At 36.3% G+C, this 21,104-nt stretch overlaps 1 protein-coding gene across 2 annotated transcripts; it reads right to left on the bottom strand.

The window, feature by feature from the left end:
• Positions 1-463: 463 nt before the first annotated feature.
• Positions 464-21,087, bottom strand: LOC110772068 (symplekin). 2 transcript variants are annotated; one of them, XM_021976444.2, is made up of 27 exons: positions 20,595-21,087; positions 19,861-20,020; positions 19,032-19,124; positions 18,045-18,147; positions 17,652-17,823; positions 12,113-12,287; positions 10,724-10,852; positions 10,015-10,614; positions 9,266-9,898; positions 8,782-8,850; positions 8,117-8,230; positions 7,790-8,035; positions 6,728-6,775; positions 6,417-6,563; positions 5,800-5,952; positions 5,620-5,682; positions 4,868-4,978; positions 4,617-4,700; positions 4,468-4,515; positions 3,615-3,689; positions 3,072-3,167; positions 2,269-2,349; positions 2,130-2,201; positions 1,973-2,017; positions 1,748-1,831; positions 1,553-1,656; positions 464-1,077 (listed from the first exon to the last, which is right to left on the bottom strand). In XM_021976444.2, exons 1-27 carry the CDS (start codon positions 20,798-20,800, stop codon positions 960-962), a joined length of 4,029 nt encoding a protein of 1,342 aa, XP_021832136.1. In that variant the 5' UTR covers positions 20,801-21,087; the 3' UTR covers positions 464-959. The 2 variants fall into 2 exon arrangements, with proteins under 2 accessions (XP_021832136.1, XP_088102942.1); XM_088246816.1 differs by lacking the exons at positions 464-1,077; positions 1,553-1,656; positions 1,748-1,831; ... (1 more) ...; positions 2,130-2,201; positions 2,269-2,349 and having other exon boundaries at positions 3,071-3,167; positions 4,636-4,700.
• Positions 21,088-21,104: the final 17 nt, after the last annotated feature.

Genomic DNA, 21,104 nt, shown 5'->3' with positions numbered 1-21,104 from the left:
TACAAACTAGCACATAGGAGGAGGCAGAAGAACTCAACCAACTGAGCAATGGCTGACTTACCTATTTTATTCTAATTAGGTGCCTCTCCTAGACCACCTGGTTGCAATTAGGTGCCTCTCCATTTCTCTCCTCCCCTTTTTTATCCCTCTCCCTCATCACCGACATCCAGTGTGTATGACAAGGTCGCCAGCCAACAAGAGGGTCCAATGAGGAAGGGAAGAGGGAGAAAAAAGAGAAATAGAGAGACAAAGGGAAGGGGATACTCAAGCTAGCCCATATCAGCTTTGGATTAGAGGCTAAGCAAGCTATCCGCTCTTCGAAACAAAAAACATTAATCTTATTAGTGGTGCTAGGAAGGTGAAATTTTTTAGTGAGGAGGCTAAATCATTCCTTACATTGCTTAATCCATTTTCAGTGCGCGTCTTATGGAAATAATTATGATTGGGAAAAGAAACGACAAAAGAAATAAAAAGAAATATGAACTAAAAAGCTCGAGGAAAATTCAACTATAATTTACAGGGACCTGTTAATGAGCTAGACCTTGCTTTCAGCAGCTAACCACCCAAAACAAAACTGTTAACTACACCTGCCCTCAGATTAGATTGGAACTTGGAGGAACCAAAATTTACAAGGACAAAATACAAATACATATAATTTTGAAAAATCAATTATGGTACATTTCACAGAGCAGTAGATGAGTGGTGAGCAGTAGAAATGGCAATTCCTTTCTTTCTTTTTTTGTTCTTTTTTCCTTTTTGCATCACTCGCAATTTCTGAAGAATTGATATTTCCATCTGCAGTCGGACTGAACTTATCTTAGGTTACCAATCAACAGCCCCAAGTGATAAGCCGCGATGTGTGTGGCCTTTCCGACAATTATGGCTCTCTAATTATCGGATGTCCCAATTTGTACTATACATAGCTGGTCAATTCCCAGAGTCCGAATGCAATCTCTTTATCACGTCGGAGTTGCTCCATGAACTGATGAATTCGTGTCTGTAGGGTGAAACGATGATGGCAAATGCGGTTGCTGTAAATGTGTTTCATTTGCAAGACCAAGAATTGCAAGTGTCGGTCTGCCAAAACACATGCAATGAGCTTTAAACAGAAGAAAGAAACTGCTATCCCCAGTGTATATGGAAAAGCAAAATAGAGAACGGACTGAACAACAATTATGGTAAACACCTGAATAATACTGCAGTTAAAGTCAAACGGGAAAAAAAAGGGAGCAAATTCTAGAGTCTAGAAAGTTCTTCACAAGAAGAAAAATACTATAAACCTGTTCAATCAAAATAATAACTCAGAAGCCTACGAATGCATTATGAATCACTGAAGCAATTGCAAATATTAAAGTCAGACAGATGTTTCACAGTTTCATAGTCAAACTTCACTTCCGACAAGTTTTATAGACCGGACATGTCAGACAAAGGGGTTGGTTTCAATGAAAAACCATAGACCATGCTCTTTCAAGTTTTATCTATAGTAGCCTAAAAAAAATTGCAAAACAATCTCCGCGGAATAAAGTGGGTGGTCAATCAGATTGCACAATACCTAGGGAGTGAAGCTTTAACACTAGGCTGGCTAGCATAAGCAGCAAGGGGACCTCTGAGGTTCACATATTTGTTCAAAGCACTTTCAAGTTGTGGGGGCGGTAACTGCAAGGAAAAAATAGGCAAAGAAAGCTGTGACTAAAATCACCAATAGACAGCAAGGGAAAGTTCTCCATATAAATAGACAATGTGATACCTGTAACAATACACGGAAAGAATGTGGCTGTGTCTGAGACGCACATTTCAAGAAGCCAACCCACAGTTTTGGCATTCTCCACACCTGCAGTCAAGATTGCATATAAAATATCAGTTGTCCCCTAGCCATGCTAATTACGAGTACTGACACATCAACCTGAAAGATCACACACAAGCCACAATAACACAGATGCATAATGGTAATTCTAACCCCCAGTACACATACCTGTTTACTCACAAGTTTGGAAAGTATTTCCATTACAAAATCAACCTGAATAGAACAAAGGCATGAAACCGTGTATTTACATAAATATGGAAATCAGGACAATAACGGAAAAAGAAAAAGAATAAAACGAAAAGGAAAATGAAGAAAAGAAAGTTACCAGTGAAGGAAAAGCATCAATTGCCTGAATAACTGTCCGCATAAAGAGAAGAGGAAGAGGAGTTTGATCAACCTGAAAAACAAATCAGTTAACTAAACACTACATGAAGGACAAATATTGACAGATGATATATGCATACCATCTGATTCAGGGCCTTTGCCAAGACCTGCTGTGTGAAAACTGTGCGTTGCTCGAAACAAGCTGAGCAAGCATCTGTTATCTGCAAAGAAAGACAAGCATACAAAACCGTTAATAATGATACAAGGCGCATGATACAAAAGGAGCAACCATACCATCACAACCAAATCATGGCATAGACACCAAAAAAGGCGATATAAAGTATTCTCAGGTAAAGTACATAAAAAAATTAAAAAGGGGGGCTTCATTGAGTTGTGCAGAAGTACAATGAGATACGTGCCACAATAATAATATTTTTATTATTGAGTTGACAAGGCAGAAAATTAAACCCTGCCAGTGGGATGCACCTTGGCAAGACAAATTGAAGGGATGTGCCTTTGTCAGAGTTAATTGCAAAACGCAAGATTAGTTCAACCTCAATCCGATCCATTCCAATTTGTTTGAGCTTTTATTCCATCCGAGTTGTACTTATTACAAAAAGTACATCCCCGATATACATTGCAAAGAAGATTAATATATAAAGTACAACACAAACCTATATTTGGGCAGAGCTATTTTCCTAAGGTTGGAATGTGGGAAACTTCAAATTGATCAAGGCCTGTATTTTCGTCCAAATTGATCAAAACGTACTACCGAATGAATATAACCATTATATTATGTGAATTTTGGGTACACAACTACTTGTGAAACATTGGATAGAAGATAGGACCAGATGGCGCATTGTAAGCAAATAAGTGGTAGTTCATAGATCATCCAACTGTCTATAACAGTTTATTGAACGGAAAATAATCAATAAGTACATGCCTTCTTAAGTGCGAGACCATCTTTCTCGGGAACAATTCCATGGATGGAAACCAAAACTTCCGCGGGTGTTAAAGCTGGACCTGTATGAGCTGAGCCCTGCAATTGATAGGATATAAACTTAGTAACTACACATACAAGTACTTCAGCAGTTCACAAAGTCAAACCCTTAGTAACTACCCATTGTTTGAATAGCCTTACTTCAGAATTTCTCAACATCCTACATATCTATATACACCTTGTATCCTTTGCAAATCTCAAATTCATAAGATAAAAAACTTAAGTCTGATTTTCCTTTATAACAACTGAATGTGATGTATCCCAAAAAAAAAAAAACAAAAAAAAACAAAAAATCTGAAATGTGAAAGGAAATCAATTTTTTTTTATAGTTGCATGTGTCCATATGCCATTATCAAGGACACATAAAACAGTGTTATACATTAATAAAAACAAAAGGTGTTATACATGCGTATATAAATACACAACACACACACACACTGCGCAATTAGCATTTGTGTGAAATCAGACACTGAAAACTGCATGTACCTGTAGTATGTGAGCAAGTGCTGTCTGGAACTTTTCTAATGGAAGAGCGACAAGCCGAGGGAATATAGGTAAAACCTGGTCCCATTAAATGATTACACAGCCATAAGGATACATCTATATGAAACTAACATAACAGCATAAACAATATCAGTACTGATGTTACTCTTTTTTATTTAACACAAAATGTGTGATACCGTTTCATGAACTAATAAACCATGCTAAAGAAAGGAACATTATAACACAATAATAAAACTAGCTTCTCATGAATCAAAACAAAATTGGAATTCGTTTCTGTTTTTTTTATACTTCAGATCTTAGTAACATGCATTTTCCTCTCACTTGTGCCACGAGCGCAATACTAAGGTTGAAATCATAATGAAGATGATATGCAGCACTTTTCATATTAATAAAGTTTTTCTTTTACTTTATCTAATTCATGTTTCTTAACTAACTTTTAATATTACGCAATGGAATTATGTTTTTAAGCATGCATACAACATGATGGAGAAAGCTTAATCTTTATTGTAACATGTTCTGTAGTGTGATGTGTTATGCATAAGTTTCTATGGTGTTAAAATGTTTTCTTCACGTGCTGGTTGGTTACTTTGTAATTTCTTCATACTTTGTTAAAAAGAAAAGTTAAAACATTAATCAATGAATGAGTCTGGGCATATATTTGGACACAATAAGTTAAAGGGTTGTCCATTGTGTTCGGGTTTAGGATAGTTTCATACCATACAAACATACTAAAACACAAAATGTTCCCCAGTTGAAACAGCTTAATTTTTGGGAACAGTGTTAAAACAAGAACACTACATATCATTTGAGGAGTACTAGAGGAGGAAAAACAAACCTCATTTTTAGAAAGTGCAGACAGCATTGGAATGAGAATTGTGACATCCTACAGCCAATAATATCCAACTGAGGTTTAATCATAAAAATGATAATAAAAAAGAGATGTAACTACTGATCAAAAGAAGAAGCTTTAGTTATTTGGAAAACCTTTAATTTAGTTTCATACAAATGCTTAACGGTGGCTATCAGATCAGACGAAGGCGATGTCTCCTGGGTCAATATTTGCAGAACCTTGCCATATTAAGAAAAAAACAAAACGAAACATAAAAAACCATAAGCATTACATGTGGGCATCAAATCTATGCATAAAAACAAAACCATATTAACAAGAAAAAACAAACAAATAAAAGCTTCAAAATTAAAAACACTCGAAATAAAACAGGAAATACAGCACTCACCAGCATCAAAAGATTCTCACTTCCTTGTGGTGGATCAGATATAATATTTAACAATTCAGAATAAGATGACCCTAAGGCCCTTATAAGAATGGGAATATGGCGATGAAAAGCCTGCATCATTTCAAAGGTAAACAAAGGATTTAAATGCATGCCATTAGCAATTACATATGATTAGGAAACAGTAGCATGTAAAATCATTTCTCACATGAGGCACATTGTCATGGGATATAATTTCATGTACAATATGCAAGCACTTGGAAATCTAAAAAGGAAATTTAGCAAAGGAAAACCCAAAATCACAGGAATACACCCCAGTATATATTGGTTTGCATTTAGTACAAGACAGTACTGTATTGTGTATAGCTCCCAATAATTGGAAGGGCAGGCGCAGGAACAATGATTGTATAACCTGAACATTGATTATCTAACCCTAGTGGCATGGGATGTTCGCCTAAAATTGATTGACAACCTTAGAGGATCAACACAAGAACAAACCTAGTCCAAACACTGATATAACAGGTTCTTAGTTTGAATGACTGTCACACTTATTTCAGTATGGTAGACACTCTTTCTACATGATAACCTCACAGGAAGAAAATGTGGCTCACAGTTTGCAGCGCCATCACAGAGTTCATGCATTAAGTAGTCCGCTTACATGGAAAGATACCATAATAGACAAAACATATCAACTCATCTAACATGCTATCAATTACTACAAATATATATGCCAACAGAATCAACGAAAGTTTCACCTGCTTTACAGCTTTCGGGGCATGTCCATAAGTATTAAATACAAGTTGAATAAGAATAGGTTTCTGCAAGTATAAAAAATAAAATAAAAAGAACCTAAGTTAGTGTCGCCTGAAAAAAAAAAAAAACCAATTATGACAAGTTGCTAATTAATTACCAGTCATGAGAAATCAAAGGCAAACCTTTGTACATAAAGCAAAAAACAAAGAAATGAGTCGTTGAACTTCAGGAAATGACATGGTTGATAGTCCTTGGTCCTTTCTTGAGGAATCATTTTCAGAATTTCCGGACTCTGAAACTTCAAAATCACTAATAGATGTTTCTTGGCTTTCGAGCTGAAAATGATTGTGAAGGAGGAAGAGATGAGATTAAAGTAGATGTTAAATGCAGAAGCTATCCCCCATAAAATACCTTAGATGCTAATCTCAACTAATTCAAAATGGTAACTTAAAAGGTAGACATTTAGTAAGGGAATCCCCATAAACTAAAGAGATAATAAAAGCAGCCAGCCATCAACTAACAAGTATAATCAGGAGAAGACCCTGCAGAAGTTATTATGTCAAGAATGCCATACAAATGAGTTATAAAGATGCCATTAGTATTAGAAAACAAAGCCATAGAATTTGAGAGAAGACAACTCAGAAATTTCGGCATATCAGCTGTCAAAATCATAAAAGATTTAAGCTTAGAACATCAAAGGACTTTCAAATGCAAAACTTTCACCATGCAAGATTCTCATGGTTGGTTGCAATTGCATGGACAAGAAAGGAAATAGTAACAGCAACTGAAAGATGCATACCATCCGTTCTGCTCTTTGCCCAGTGGGCCCCGATTGTGAATGCTCTGTACCAGATGGAGATTGTTCAACAGCAGACAGCAACATATTTGTAGCAAATTTCTCAATTATTTCTGATATGTAACTCAACTGGTAAAGTTTGTTTGCCACCTATAGAACACAAACAAAAGACCATGTATCAGAAAAAGAACTGACTACAATTCTTGCTTTGCAAGACGGACTACAATTTAATTGAAAAAGGGAGCCCTGCCAACATCTTGAAATCAGTATATTAGCAAGACTTGGGGATTCTATTGGACAGTAATATCCCATACCAGCCGGATAGCTTTGGCTCTGATCTCATCTTGTGAATGAACAGCACACTGCCATCAGGAAATATTTGTTTGGGTTATGCATTTTTAAAAATGAAAGAAACACAGATTTGAGTTATGTATTAAATAGCACAAGAAGCAGACTATAACTAGAAATAGTTTCCACACAACAGACAGGTACATCTACATAAGACTAAAAGCAAGACTGCCTAATTTCCTATTACTGTGAAAATTTTACTCATTTATGCATTAAGCTTGTGTAGTACATCCATGTAAGAATTAATCTCAAAATTACAACACTCCAAAGAACCTTATTGTAAAACGTTTCTTGGTTCTTCTACAGGACCCTACGGAGAAAAAAATATTTTTTGGATCCAAGTATCTCACTGTTTTTGCATATCTTTTAGTGGACAAGGATCCACAATGAAAATTGGTCGTGTACCCATACCAGCTCCCTGCTTATGATTAATGCAGGAATCAATCGTAACTCCCTAATCTCTGGTATAACCCTCAACACTGCAAGCAGGCTAGCTAGAACCTTGAAATATTACCATTGCTGGTTTTACAAAGCAGCAGGCTAGCAAATATCACTTTTACCTATGTTATTCAATGTGAAATATAAATCACTCTTACACAGTTACACCCAACTTTGTAGTGCACAATGTGTCCTCTTTAAACGTTCCTAGGCAGAATGCTAAATTGTTAAACATCCAACACTGTCAGCTCTACAGACAATCTAGCCTGTTCACTTTTATTAAAGTCCTCACAATGATATTATAACCCTGTGAATGCAAGAAATGCTTGATCTGATTCATAAAATTTATTTGATAGCCATTAAACATCCATTCATGCAAACATGCAGAACAATGCCTTAGTCAGTTAATGATAATTCATCTCCTCCTCAACGCCTGGATCAACAAAAATGAAGTTCTTTTTGGAGATTCTTAGCATTTCTATATTGCCTTGTATGTTAGAGAGAACCATATACAACAACAGATCACCATTACCTACAGATAGATCAAAGTATTTAATAAATTTGATTGTTAAAAGTTCAGCCCAAGTTACCTTCAAAGTGATGTCTAAGCAGCTTTGTCGATAATGTGGCCTCCCCAAAATTAAACTCCAAACAGCACCAAGGCCCTGAGTGACACGCTCAACGTCACGAATATCTTTTCCATGTTTATCAATAACATCAGAATTGCATAGATCATCTAATAGTTTCAAAGTTGAGTCGGGCAGAATTGGAACTTCACCAAGAAGTCTACTAAACGACTTGTCTGAGGCTGGAAAGGACTCCAGCAAAGACTTAGCCTGCATTGAGAGACGTAATATATCCACTTCTTACAGAAACAAAAATAAAAACAAGGTGCAAACAGAAAAGCAGGTGCCTACCACTTCCAAGAGGAACTTTTCATATACAGCAGTAGCAAATGAACAGTTTTCAACTGAATCAGACATCGTCAAAGCATGCAGATGGTACAAGACATGCAATACTAGCTCATGGCCCTGAAATCAATTCTTACAAATCAGACTGAATAACATTAAATAATAAACTAAGCTGTTTAGTGTTAATCTGTTTTGTTTAACAGAACCGAGAATTTTGATAGTAATAAACCAGTACAATCAGTGGACACCAAATCCACCACAACACAACAGCAAGAGTTAATCTGTTTTTACCAAAGTGACTGAAGATCAGTATCTACAATCGGTTGAAAATGGTCTGCTGTTGAAAATAGTGATACAGACATACCTAGTTCAAAAGCATAATCCTTGAAAAAATTCTTGTGCACCCAAGACAATATGAGATGGACTAACAACAGGAATAATTTGAAAAACCAACTCTTCTTTTTTCAAATCAACGAACCAACATAAAGCTCGCTTTCATCATTATATCACTAACTACTTAGACTTACTAAAAATAATTTACCACACTATCTCAAATACCATATATCTAGCCCACAATGACAGCTATCATCCAGGTCTTACCCAGAGAAAAAACTTCAAGAAAGTATCTGGGAAAACAAACAAGAGAACCTGCAATTTCAAGCAATAGATACCTTTTGCTGTTGGTAATCCACAAGGATATGCTTATGCAGCAGTACAACAATTTCATCATCCGCATCAATCTGTGAGATTAAAACATTTACAGATAATTCTGAATATGCTAAAGGTGACAAACAAAAAAAAAACAGAATTCTGCACATGATAATTCAATAATTCAAAAACAAAAACCAATAATTAGGGAGTAGATCTTGGTGAACTGATGCTGCAAGAGTTCAAAGAAAATTTTGGATGATCTTCCAGTGCATTGTCTACTGGCTTAAGAGTTACAGGAAGTTGAATAGTTTTAGGACAATACTTGAAAAGAAATTTATGTGGGTGCTTATTTTAATATCGAAGCCACTCATATTGAGACAAAAAATGTAAGGCAGTAATGCTAAGAACTCATCACTCAACACTTATATTAATTTAATCTACTCTGAGAAGAAAACAATTACCAATTTTCATTTGAGTTCAAACAATCATAAGAGTGATCCCTACCTGAGCAACCAATCGAGCAAGTAATGCCAAGCGCATCTGACTGTAATCTGCACCATGCAAATACTTGTATGACTCAATAATTCGTTCAATTGCTAATTTTCCCACGCTTCGTTCCTGTTCTTGGGTCAGCTCAACATAAATGGGAAGCTGAGGCAAATCTTGATAAGTATCTTCAGATGCAGATGTGTTTGAAAGAACTGGAGAATGCTGATCAGATTCTAAAAAGGATGAGGTATCAAGGTCCTCATCCTCATCTTTCCCTTCAATATCTGAAAGCTTCGTTGCAATCAGGTCCTCATCAACTGTTTGCACGGGAGAATCTATGAGATCAGAGGATAAACCGACCTTCGAAACAGGGTCAATTTCAACAGGTCCATCCAGAACCTCCTCCTTAGGAGTTAGTTGGCCACTTCCAGAAACCAATTGGCTATCAAAAGTCTTTTCATCACTTTCCGTTTGGGGCATGGGAGTTGCAAAAGGAGTTTCGACAGAGGTCACATTGGGGAGCGGATTAAGCTTATTTAAAGACATTGAGCCATCAAAGTCAGACTGCATAGCAGTAGTATCCTCCATGGGTGTGGATGCCAGTCCAGCAGAAGCTGCTGCACTTCGTGGATCCAAGCGACGAGGATCCTGAAAATGCAACTGAGATTAATTTAAAGTATTTAAAATCCTAAAATTCTTGTAAACTGAATAATTCGTAGTAGCAGATACAAGCAAATGAACACTTGAGATTTATTGAAGTTTACCCTTCGCGGATCTCGCTTGGAATCAGTGGGAAGACTATTCACATTGGACGCATCAGAAACTGTTAAACTGGTTACAGTTGCTGAAGAGAAAGGAACTTGTTCAGTGAGAACTGGAGACTGCACAGAAGATGTTGGGGAGCCTGCAACAACTTGTGCCGAACTACTTAAAGAACCTATCTGCCGTGGAACTGGAAAATTCCCGAGCCTTGTCAAGGGTGGGGGTATCTTAGGCAAGTGCCTCATATTAGTTATAACAATATCAGCCAACAGATCGGGATGGATATTTGAAATAAGAATTTCAAGTGATTCACCACCTCTTTCTCCCTCACCAAGCAAAGCACCGATTACAGCAATCATTTGCTCCACAGGGGTCAACTCACCATCTAATACAGGAAGGTCAGAGGATACTCCATTGACAGAAGTGGTGTCCCGCCCAGAAGCATTCATCTGAACTGGCAAAGTCGAAGAGGAGTCAGGACCATAACGAATTCGCTTGGAAGGCATCTCATGATTATTAGATGCCTCCTCAGTATCCAGAGGAGTAAGTCTTCGCTTTAACAGGTCCCCTGAAACAGGCAACTGGCTTGATTGTTGATCATCCTGATTATAGGAATTTCAATGAGGCAATGAAAAAATAAAATTAATATCAGTGATTGGATTCTATATGTGAAGAATAAATAATAAGCTTTGCAAGATGAAATTATTTTACCTTGCCCAACCGAGCATCACGTGAAACACGCTCAGCATTTCTTAACATTTTTTCAACTTGACGGATCACTTGATCAGCCGCATCACCAGCATTCATAGCTCGTAGAGCTCTAAGCAGTCTATCTCTTGACTGAAAATGTAACAGGGATGAACTTGTCATGCATCAGACCAGATGGAAAATACAAATACTTTAATACTTTTGCACTTTATCTTTTTTTAACAGAATGTGACCATATCCATGCCATTCTCGTCCTGTGCAAAAATTACCTTTCAAGATTGCAAAAGATCCACTTCCAAGGAAAAAGAAAACATGAAATTAAGGGAAGTTTTGATCTGATATCAAGATATGATTTTGGCTTTATTGTGACATGATGACTAAAAAATTTAAGACAATATCAATATCACCTGTTAAATAGGCCCCAAATGAAAGAAAAACGAAATTCACCTTTACAATTTGTTTTGAAACTCTAGTTAGAAGAGATAATCTATGATATAAAAAGAAGAGAAACTATGTGTAAGAAAATAAGAGAGGAGATCAATAATTTATCTCACTTTAGCTTAGATGGATATAACAAAATGGAGGAAACGTAAATTAGAGATATTTTTAGAGTATCAAAAAACAAACTCCTAATTCTCATTTCTCTCCAAATCTCTCCCCTTTTGGGGTTGGAGAGAATGAAAGTGGGCCAGGATAAAATACTAGGCTAAAAAATTATGTTATCCTCCCTATGCTTGGTCGTGTTATCTCTTCTTACCCAACCAAAACAAACTTTTCAATGGTTTTTTTTATAAGTTTTGGGTGATGGGGTCATGAGATGATCAGTTATGAGATCGTAATTGGTTTTGGGCATCTACGTCTTCAGAGTTTAGGGAGTTTATCTTTTATTTAACACATTTGGATTGGAAAGCAGTAGTATCCTAGAGATATAGTTTTTCATGTGAAACGTGGTAGGGAAGTGTCTTAGTTGTATGGCTATGGTTGTTGTACATTTGGTGGATCTCTTGTTCACCGATTTGTGACTTGGTTCTAATTTCACTACTTTGTTTTTAAGAATACCGAGTCGGGCTTTCTGGTTTAGGGTTTAGGGCTTTCTGGTTTTCTTGATAAAATTATGGTTTCTTACAAAAAGAAAAACAAAGAAGCCATATCAATCAACTGAAACTAATTCTTTGCTGCATGATCTATAGGCTACATGATACACAAATGCAGAGCTAAAAGAATCAAATACTCCATAAATTGTAAGCCTGCAGTAATTCGTCTGGTTAAATCACACAATCCAGGAATAAAAATTCCATGGAGAAAGAAGGATCTGAAGGGACGCAATTACACTGATGACTGGTAATAACCACAAAAACATACAAAACATTAAGAAATTATAAAAACTTTTACCTCTACAATGACTGGGTTAGTGCACCTAAGGAATCCCAAGAATGCAGTTCTTAAAGAATACTGGATGCTGGCAGCATGGTGTCCTTTCACTATCTCAAACTTTGGATCAAAATCTAATAGTGCAGAAAGAATGGTATTGTAGTGAACCGGCCTCTTCCTTGCTATGGCTGCAAGACTGTCATGCAGAAGAAACATTTTAGAGGAAAAGCACTTACTAATAAGAAGTAAGAAGAAAAGTGACACTTTAAGCATATCTAGACATGAAAGCTAAATAGCAAAACGCAACTAAAGGTCAGGTTTCAGAAAAATATATACATGTTTGTATATTATGTTTTATATATATATATATTAAATATATATGTAATATACACGCATTATACATAGGTCACCACAAGCAGAAGAAAAGAAGGTTTGAGCTTGCACAAATAGCTAGACATGCTAACAAATTAGAAAACAAAATTTTTTTGAGTAACAAATGAATGCTATCACCAGAAAAACTAACCACTTCCAGGAAATGAACATGAAGATTAGCAAAGCTAACCCAGAAGGAGTCTTTACAAAAGCACTACGAATTATCTCAACCATGTGCATACGGAAACAGAGAGAGAGAGAGAGAGAGGAGATGATTGAACAAGGAATGAAAAGCTGCAGTAGTGGGGGAAAGAAAACAAGGCAAAACCAGATTGTGAAGGAAATAAGAGGCAAAAGATGCATTTTCTTGCTTTCTGAATGCATCTATAGTGTGGTGGACAATCATCAAGAGCAAGATACTCTGATGTCACCAGAGTGAGGTCCACAAGGTTGAGAGAAAGTAGTGCACCTATTCTTCACAACTTGATAACAAACCAGATATCATAGAATCCTCTACACACTTAAGATGTCAATAGACATTTTTTCCTGTATATCTAGTAACTTCCAGTGTTCCATCACGTCCTTGCTGACTCTATTGAACCATATGTCTTGATTCTACTTGTTTGCTTACAACCTACATAGATGACTTTGTTCAACCAAGGCATTGCTTCTAAAATGTCTTAAGCAGGTTAAATACGTTGTCTATTTTTTGTCTTTATACATATAAATAAAACCTCAGTTCCCTGCGGCAATTAGATTAATGCAAACAATTGAAGACAAAAATTTCATCTCTCATAGCATGAGGGTCATGCATACATCTACCAGAAGCAAAATGCATCATCTAACAATCTGAAAGCTAAATGTGAGGGAATCACAGCAGACAAGAAGACTTTGTAAATGCTTGCCAGAGTAAATTAAGAACTACGGAGAAGGAAATGAAGGAAATGCTAGGAAAAAAACTGCAACGGAACAATGAGGAACATGCAACCGAATAACTTATCAACCACACATTTGAGTACCCACCATTAAGCCATGTAATTAAGTTAGGTTCTAGATAAAAATAATACACAAGATTTTTCCATCCAGGATTAACCAAAAGGATGATACCTCTAAAGCACAGATACCGAGAACGAAAGTTTAGATTCTACTTTTGTCTTCAACAATCTAACATATGGATGTTCATAAACTTAGTTTAAATGCTAACTATGCAATTGGGCATTCCACTCATTATTCATTTTGCTTTCTATGCAGGTATCCCAGTTATATCCTTCTTACCATACTTTTGATATCATTTCCTCTTGTTAGTTTGGCAAAGGACTCCAAAAGACAGGTTCAGGTAACTTATGGGTGAAAAGCATACATAATACCAAAAGCTCCGGGCCACTTTATGAAACCAAGAAAGCATCTCCTTGGAAACTCAGGGATATATAGCCCTACTAACTAAGCAAATAAGAAAAGTCGTGGACATGAAATGGGTACATATACTAGCGTAGATACACACCTCCATGATTACGGATGAGAGGGTAAAATAGAACAAAATGTATCATGATTAAGATTCTTAGACCATATAAATTTTGGCCTTTAACATTGATCGACTGCAGCATAATACTTCATGAACCTTTTCTGGAACAAGCAAAAACAAGTATAAATAACTGAGATTAACTAAATCTCTACTCCATGACCCAAAAAAAAAACCCTAAATCTCTACTCTTTTCACTTCATTTAGAAATCATCGTTACGGCATCAGAGGTCAATGTAATTAATTAAGTTTATACATCAAGCACACCCATTGAAGTAATGACAAGCATTGGAAAATTTATACAACAATCCTAATTGAAGAAACGATAGCTTAACTAGGACAAGCAGCACGACAAACAAGGGCAAGCAGACACAACTCTCACTAAGTGGAACCCCTTAGCTGCACACCTAGTGTTGGCTAACCTAAAAGGAGACTTGGAGTGGCCCAAAAAGAAATTAGAGCAAGTCACATATGAAAGGAAAGATTGATTACTATGCATCATAATGCATCACCAATACCAACCACCACTACCATCACAACTTCAGTCGCAACCACCTTGGCCACAAGTTGTAAGGAATCGTGGTCTCGAGCTGACAACAGCCTCAGCTTAACTCATCCACCTAAATCTAAGTAAACAATTAGCAGATAAATGAAGACTCATATTCACAACTGAGTCTTCAGGAACAAAGTCTGGCACAGACATAAAGGCTACAATACAGCAGTACCACCATCCAGTTTCCAAATTAACAGCTACACTACTGGTAGATTAGCAAACAAACGTATTCTGATTCTAACCAAAACGGAAATATACATCCACATAGAACAATTCATCATATAAATATCTGATGATAATATCTCTATATATTTTGATGACGTTGCAATCGACGTTATTAACATGGTGTGATGTCCATAAAACCATACACTGAAACCAAGTACCACACAATAATACTACACATCATTAGATAAAACAAGTAGCACAAATGCAATCTCTCTTTAATGCTGTGTTGTAACTTGTAAGAAGGTGAAGAAAAACAGTATCTCCAGATCACTATATGTACCAACAAAGGTGTTGCTTCCTACATTTACACAGCATCCAAGAAGAGAAATTTTCATGAAGCAAAAATTCTGCAGCGAAAGGCTGTTATTCCACATCAACCTGACATAAATTCTCACATTTCTATGTTAAAAGACTTTTAGACCATCCACAAACACCAGTTTGTTTGCATATTTTCTTAATACTCCCTTGTATGAGATATACAAGTTTGTTTAAACTTTCTCATTGTCCTGAATCAGATCTCTTTTACGTGTGATAAGAACACGTTTCAAGCTGTCATATATCCAAAACACCAACATTATTAGCACCTCACTTCCCAGACAAGATGACAACACGATATCACACCTAAGTCTAACAAATTTTTCGTCATACATGCTTCCAAGAGCAAATCCTGTCATCAAATACATTCTTGGATTTTTCCAAAGTTTTTATCTTTTGATGGTTCAAGGAATTCCACTATATAGCATGGAAACAGAAACATAACATAATTCTCATCTTTGTGATTCATGTCCAAGGTACTAAGATGATTAGAATAGACTTCATGAAAATGAATGAAAACAATCAACTGTTGAGGCTAAAGCTTGGTTGACAAAGACATGATATAGAAAATTATGGTTACCAGGATAATGATGATGAAAATCTTTCCTACATTGGATTATTTTTCCTTTTCAATATAACTGAAACTCATATGAAATGCCAACATCCAATGTCTCCACTCAACTTCAGAGGCATTTTATTGATTGTAACTAATAGGCATTACTGTGAGTCAACAACTCACTCAACTTCTCTGAACTGCATCTCTAAATTGCTCGAATCCATAACCCTCAGCACAATGAAATTAACAAGCAATAAGTGAATAATCTCTGCTGTTTGCCCCTTTCAGTCTTCACATATGAAATATATTGGTATTAGAACTGTTAATAAAATCATTTCAAGTTTCAAGTCTAATTTGATGGTCTAGGCCGACGTTTCAATCTTAAGGAACCAGGTCCACATCACCTATATTTACAGAAACATGGGATATTACAACAATTTTTATTTGCAATACTCTAAGTAACATAATGTGCATGCATATAACTCCATGTATATAAACCAGTGTTACAAAGAACTCAATATGTGAGATGGAGAACAAACAAAAAACATATTGAATAAGGTTAAAAAGAAATTTGGATTATTAAATGTGTTAAATGTGTACCAGCTGTTATAAAATAATCAATACATTTTTCAAATAGCTCACACATTATTAGCTGTATGTGCATACAGCCTAGAAACTTAAAACAATGGTAAAGTAAATGGTCTCTCTAACAGTTTACAAACATAAACTGCGTTGCTTGACCACCATGTTTCCCTCAGCACAAGAGATGATCATTTTATCCATCAGTTATCCAATCTTATCACTGACCAATGTTGCTCCAAAGTACCCAAAAAAATTGCAGTTAAACATGTCTAGCCCTGTAACTCCCATTATCTGAACCACCAATGCAGCAGTGTCCAATGCCATTACCTCCTCATAAGAGAGCTGGTCAGCATGCTGCAATAATATCACAAACAAGCAGTTGAACTTGTACTAAAGCTGTTCCCAAGATTCAGTGATCCCTCCATAAATTTAAAGATGGTTAAATTGATGACAAAGAGTATACCGTCTATGTGTTAAATATTTAAGGTCTTCGTTCATCTGAAGATATTTAACGGAATCAGTAATGGTGAAGAAACATGATAGCATCACTTTGAATTACAACCAAATACATTCATGTTGCAACTTCTAGTGACTAGTCACCTCTTTGCATGGAAGGATGAATTTTGGACACAAAAGAGATGGGGGGTGGGGGAATGAAGGCTACAATGATAACCAAAGTGTGCCATTTGACGGAACAAGCACATGTGTTTTATATGATTCTGTTTTAGTTTTGTTTCGGATATAAGAACTGCAAGCATGCTTGAAAATAGATGCATACAGTCATAATGGTAACTATATTTGAAAAACTTATATGCATGCGTGTATGCATTCGTCTTCCTTTTCATCATCCAAATCTTATTGTGTTAAAACAATATATGCCTGATCCATACATTCAGTGACCCGCCACCAATAGGTATACAAAAACATTGTAAATTTAAGTTGTATTCAGATAATATGTACTCCATAAACATGTATCCAGAACGAAAGATAGTACAAGCTTTTCATTCTCGATTTGCAAGGGAAATCTACAGAAAATGAAAACTAACGCAAACCCACAGCTCTCTTGTGTTACTGTGGTAATTACCGCTTAGGATGAAGGTTTCGATATCCGAATGTTAATTTATTCCTACCTTGCTGATTAAGAATATGAGATTTGGCTACCAAAAGAATATAACAGGTCAAATGCAAAATCAGTCCAAACACTGCACTCAATGTCCACAATCTTTAGATGCCATAAATTTTATCCTATTTTTTATAGGACATGTTTCATTCTACTTATTTCCCATGTATTTTTCCCTTTAAAGATCCACGTCCATGATAAGAAATCATAGAAGAGAGAAACAAATTTCCCAATTATGAGAATATTATGTAATCACACAAAATACAGAGCAATAAACAAAATCAACAAAGAACTTACTACCAGCAAGTGAGCACTCACCAATTTACAATGGCAATTGTCACGCAACCAGGGAGGCTACCAGCCGACCGCAACAAATTTAATAGAATGCCAAGAGTCCTATTTGCTTCTGACATGAGTATATATGGGTCAAGAATAGGGTGTCCACCAACCAGCCACGAAATATTAAAAGCCCTGTTACTTGCTGTTGTATCTACACAACCAAATTAACACCCAAACCAAACTTCAAAATACATGAAAGCTCAAATTCCATTAGACTGAAAAAGGCATTAGGTAAAAGACAATGCAACTTCCTAAAACCTACACTACACCATCTCAGTAAGACCGTTCTTCTGGTGAGACAGTAAGACTGTTTCATGTTCAATTTATTTGAGAAAAGAAAAGAAAAAGGCCATCAAAGTTGGAATGCAGTACCTTCTACAACAGGTTTTTCAGAGCCATTGGCGTCAGAAGTGAATAGCAAAACATATGTTTCCAAGAATTTCAATGCAAGCAACTTCGTCCCTACAGAACCAGGCTACAAAATCAAATTAAAGCAAATTTCAGGTTAGAAAAATATATAGCAAAAAGTTTACTGGATTCAAAATACAAATGTTATACTTTCTTTAGCCGCCACCGATAAAGGAATGAAATGGAAATGCAAGTCGAGGCACAATTGAATTTAAATTTCAAACACATAATTCCTACTACTAAATTCACAGAGCAAAGACCACAAAAATTCAAACAGAAACGAAATCATAGATGTCTATTGTAGTAAAAGCCAGATCTTTCGTGAGATCAACGAATATTATCCCCCTAAATGATAAACTGGGTAAGCAAATAGGCATGCTTTAACAAAGGGGAAGAAGTAGAAATTTAAATCCACCAATTCTAAGGCATCCTCCATCTTGGACCCCAGCACAGTCACATGTCCTCTCCAGCAGTGCAGACTAGAATTCAGAACTAATCTAACATCTTGATGCACCAATTCATGAGGACTAAATTTTATGCATGATGTCCTTTCCATAAAAAACCACTAAAACATCTCTTAAAACAGCACGCCCATTCCTTCTCATGATCCACACTACCACCATATAATTAAAAGAGAATAAGAATAAGAAACTTTAACAAATAATCTAAATTTTCTTGTTCCATATGAATATTAATTCCAAACACGTAAATAAAATTTCCAGTACTTAAAGAATCTATAGCAGTGTTCTCCTTTTGAAGGTTTCTTCTACAGTAGGAGTCAAATAGAAGTATCATATAGGTTAATTCTATTTAGAGACACATATGATGATATGAGCATACTGAACAATGGTTTCTTTTATTATTCAAGCATGGATATGTGAAGGATACAGAGGAGATTTTGTACATTACATTTCAGAATATGCAGACAAACATAAGGAAGTTACCACCTACCTCTAATGCAATAGTGAAAACCGCATCCTTAAACTTGGCCATCCATGACCAAAGTTCTTCAAGCCATATCTCGATTTTACCTCGCCGGTGAAACTAATTAAGACCCATAAGCATTCAAAAAATTTAGAATATGGTTCAAAAAAGAAGAGCGAACTGCAAATTAAACTAGACTAAGAAATATACAAAGCTTCCATCAGATAAGTATTTGAACATATAAAAATACGCTTAGTACGTTACAGATTACTTTTGACCTCTAGCATTTAGCTAGAAGGTACTAGCAAACATGAACATTTCTTTTTCTTCTAAAAGAATGCACAAAATCTGGGGAAAAATATTTCGTTATATTTATTCTGGTAAAAATGAATTGCGTTATTTCAAAAGAGGCTTGCTCTGTGGAAGGTCTATCTCTTGTCTGGTATTAACTCGAACCTTTATGAGTGCTGAGCATCATTATCTAGAAGGAGGAAGCCCTTTGCTCTCATTATGTTTATGGAAAGTGGAATACTTTTCTTCTAATTATCAAGAGAAATTAGGAGGGAAATTGCAAAATAAAAAAAAACTTATAAAAAGATTAATCAAAACGCACTTGTTCAGTATTACAACCATCTTCAATAAAACATGTTAAGTACATACGTGTTTATCCTTTCTTTTCTTTTCTTTTTTTTTTGGCTAATATCTGCATATGAGCTGTTGAGTCTGTTGACCTCCAAAAAAAAAAGTGCATATGTCATTGCATGTTCTATGTTTGTATACGCCTTCAAATTTGTGCGCACATGTATGAGATGCGTGTGTACGGAGATGGACAAACAGACAGAGAGAGAGAGGAGACCTGCAATGTCATCTCCTCCAAGACACTAACAAAGAAATTTGTTCCACTAACTATAGATTGCCGTGCAACAATAGAGTCACTGTCCTTCAAAAATTCCAATAAGACAGACATTAGTACAGAAGATTCCTCCATTGCTTTCAATCCAATCTCCTCAACGACCCTGCCAGCCACAAAGAATAATAGATTATAATTAAGCTTGACCTCAAAAAATAAATTCTAGCCCTTACATATATGACAATCAAGTACGCATGCAACAAGCTTTAATAGCATAATCAGAGGCATAAACCCACAAAAATAATCATGGTGCAATGGAGGTAACAGTTCTAGTCTATTTCTTCTGAGTTATATGACCAACGCTTCTGTTGGAAAGACGACTAGTTAGCATCAGAATAAATATACTTTGCATAAGTCTATATTCATCAAGAGTAACAAAAGACAAACTAAGATTCCTCCTTAAAAAGAAAGAGGTCTATCAAATTTTGGTATAATTGAGCGCATTAACAAAATAAAGATCCAAACTTTAATTTCACTGAACTCGCACACCAAAAACTCCTATACATATAATTGTATCTGCAGAAGGTCACCTACGAAACCAAGTTCAACAGGATAAAACTTTAAATTCCATACGATTCAAGCAAAAAAAGGCCTACAAAATCAAAAGCAACTATAACATGCTTTCGCAATCAATCGAATTGCACTTGCACGTTGTAGAATATAGGGTTTCAAGAACTCACTCGATGAGAGATAACCGGACAAGGGTTTCGGGGGAGGACTGGAGCTCGATCAGGTAGGGGAAGAGCTCGGCAGCCACAGATGGATGGATGGATAATAAGATATCTTTGGCCTGCTTTAAAGACGAGAGCTTGACGGCCAAATCGCCATGATTGTTGACCGTGGCGAGGAGAGAGAGAGCTTGATCGCTGGGAGCTGCTCCGGCCATTCTTAGGTGACGACTGGTTAGACTTGAAGCCGGTGGTAAATCAATATGGCGTCTTAGGGTTTTGAAAAGGGGGAGAGGGGGTTTTGGCGGGGTTGGGGTAGAGAGAGAGAGATAGACAGAGAAAACTTACAGCCTCCACTCTACAAACAAACCCAAATTTGTGACCTAATCGACTATGGCTAATGGCTAAGCCACTCTGCAACTCCTACCTCATCAACAATGGCAGAACTCTGATACCGATTTTGAACGAGAGGGCGAGAGAGGGGAAGGGAAGGGATAGAAAAAGGGGTTTGCTCCTCAAGAC

Source organism: Prunus avium, chromosome 1, assembly GCF_965620075.1.
Source record: "Prunus avium chromosome 1, drPruAviu1.hap1.1, whole genome shotgun sequence".
NCBI lineage: Eukaryota > Viridiplantae > Streptophyta > Magnoliopsida > Rosales > Rosaceae > Prunus > Prunus avium.
Note: the sequence above shows the minus strand (reverse complement) of the source record. Positions and strands in the feature narration are given on the sequence as shown.

What these genes read in the sequence shown, in the direction of transcription:
- LOC110772068 (XM_021976444.2), bottom strand. Translation starts at nt 20,800, where the DNA reads ATGGCCGGAGCAGCTCCCAGCGATCAAGCTCTCTCTCTCCTCGCCACG. An exon ending in ACAATTGCCATTGTAAATTG is followed by an intron (nt 12,288 to 17,651) that starts GTGAGTGCTCAC and finishes TCTGCATGACAG; the next exon opens with TCTTGCAGCCATAGCAAGGA. An exon ending in GTGAGAATCTTTTGATGCTG is followed by an intron (nt 4,701 to 4,867) that starts GTGAGTGCTGTA and finishes TAATATGGCAAG; the next exon opens with GTTCTGCAAATATTGACCCA.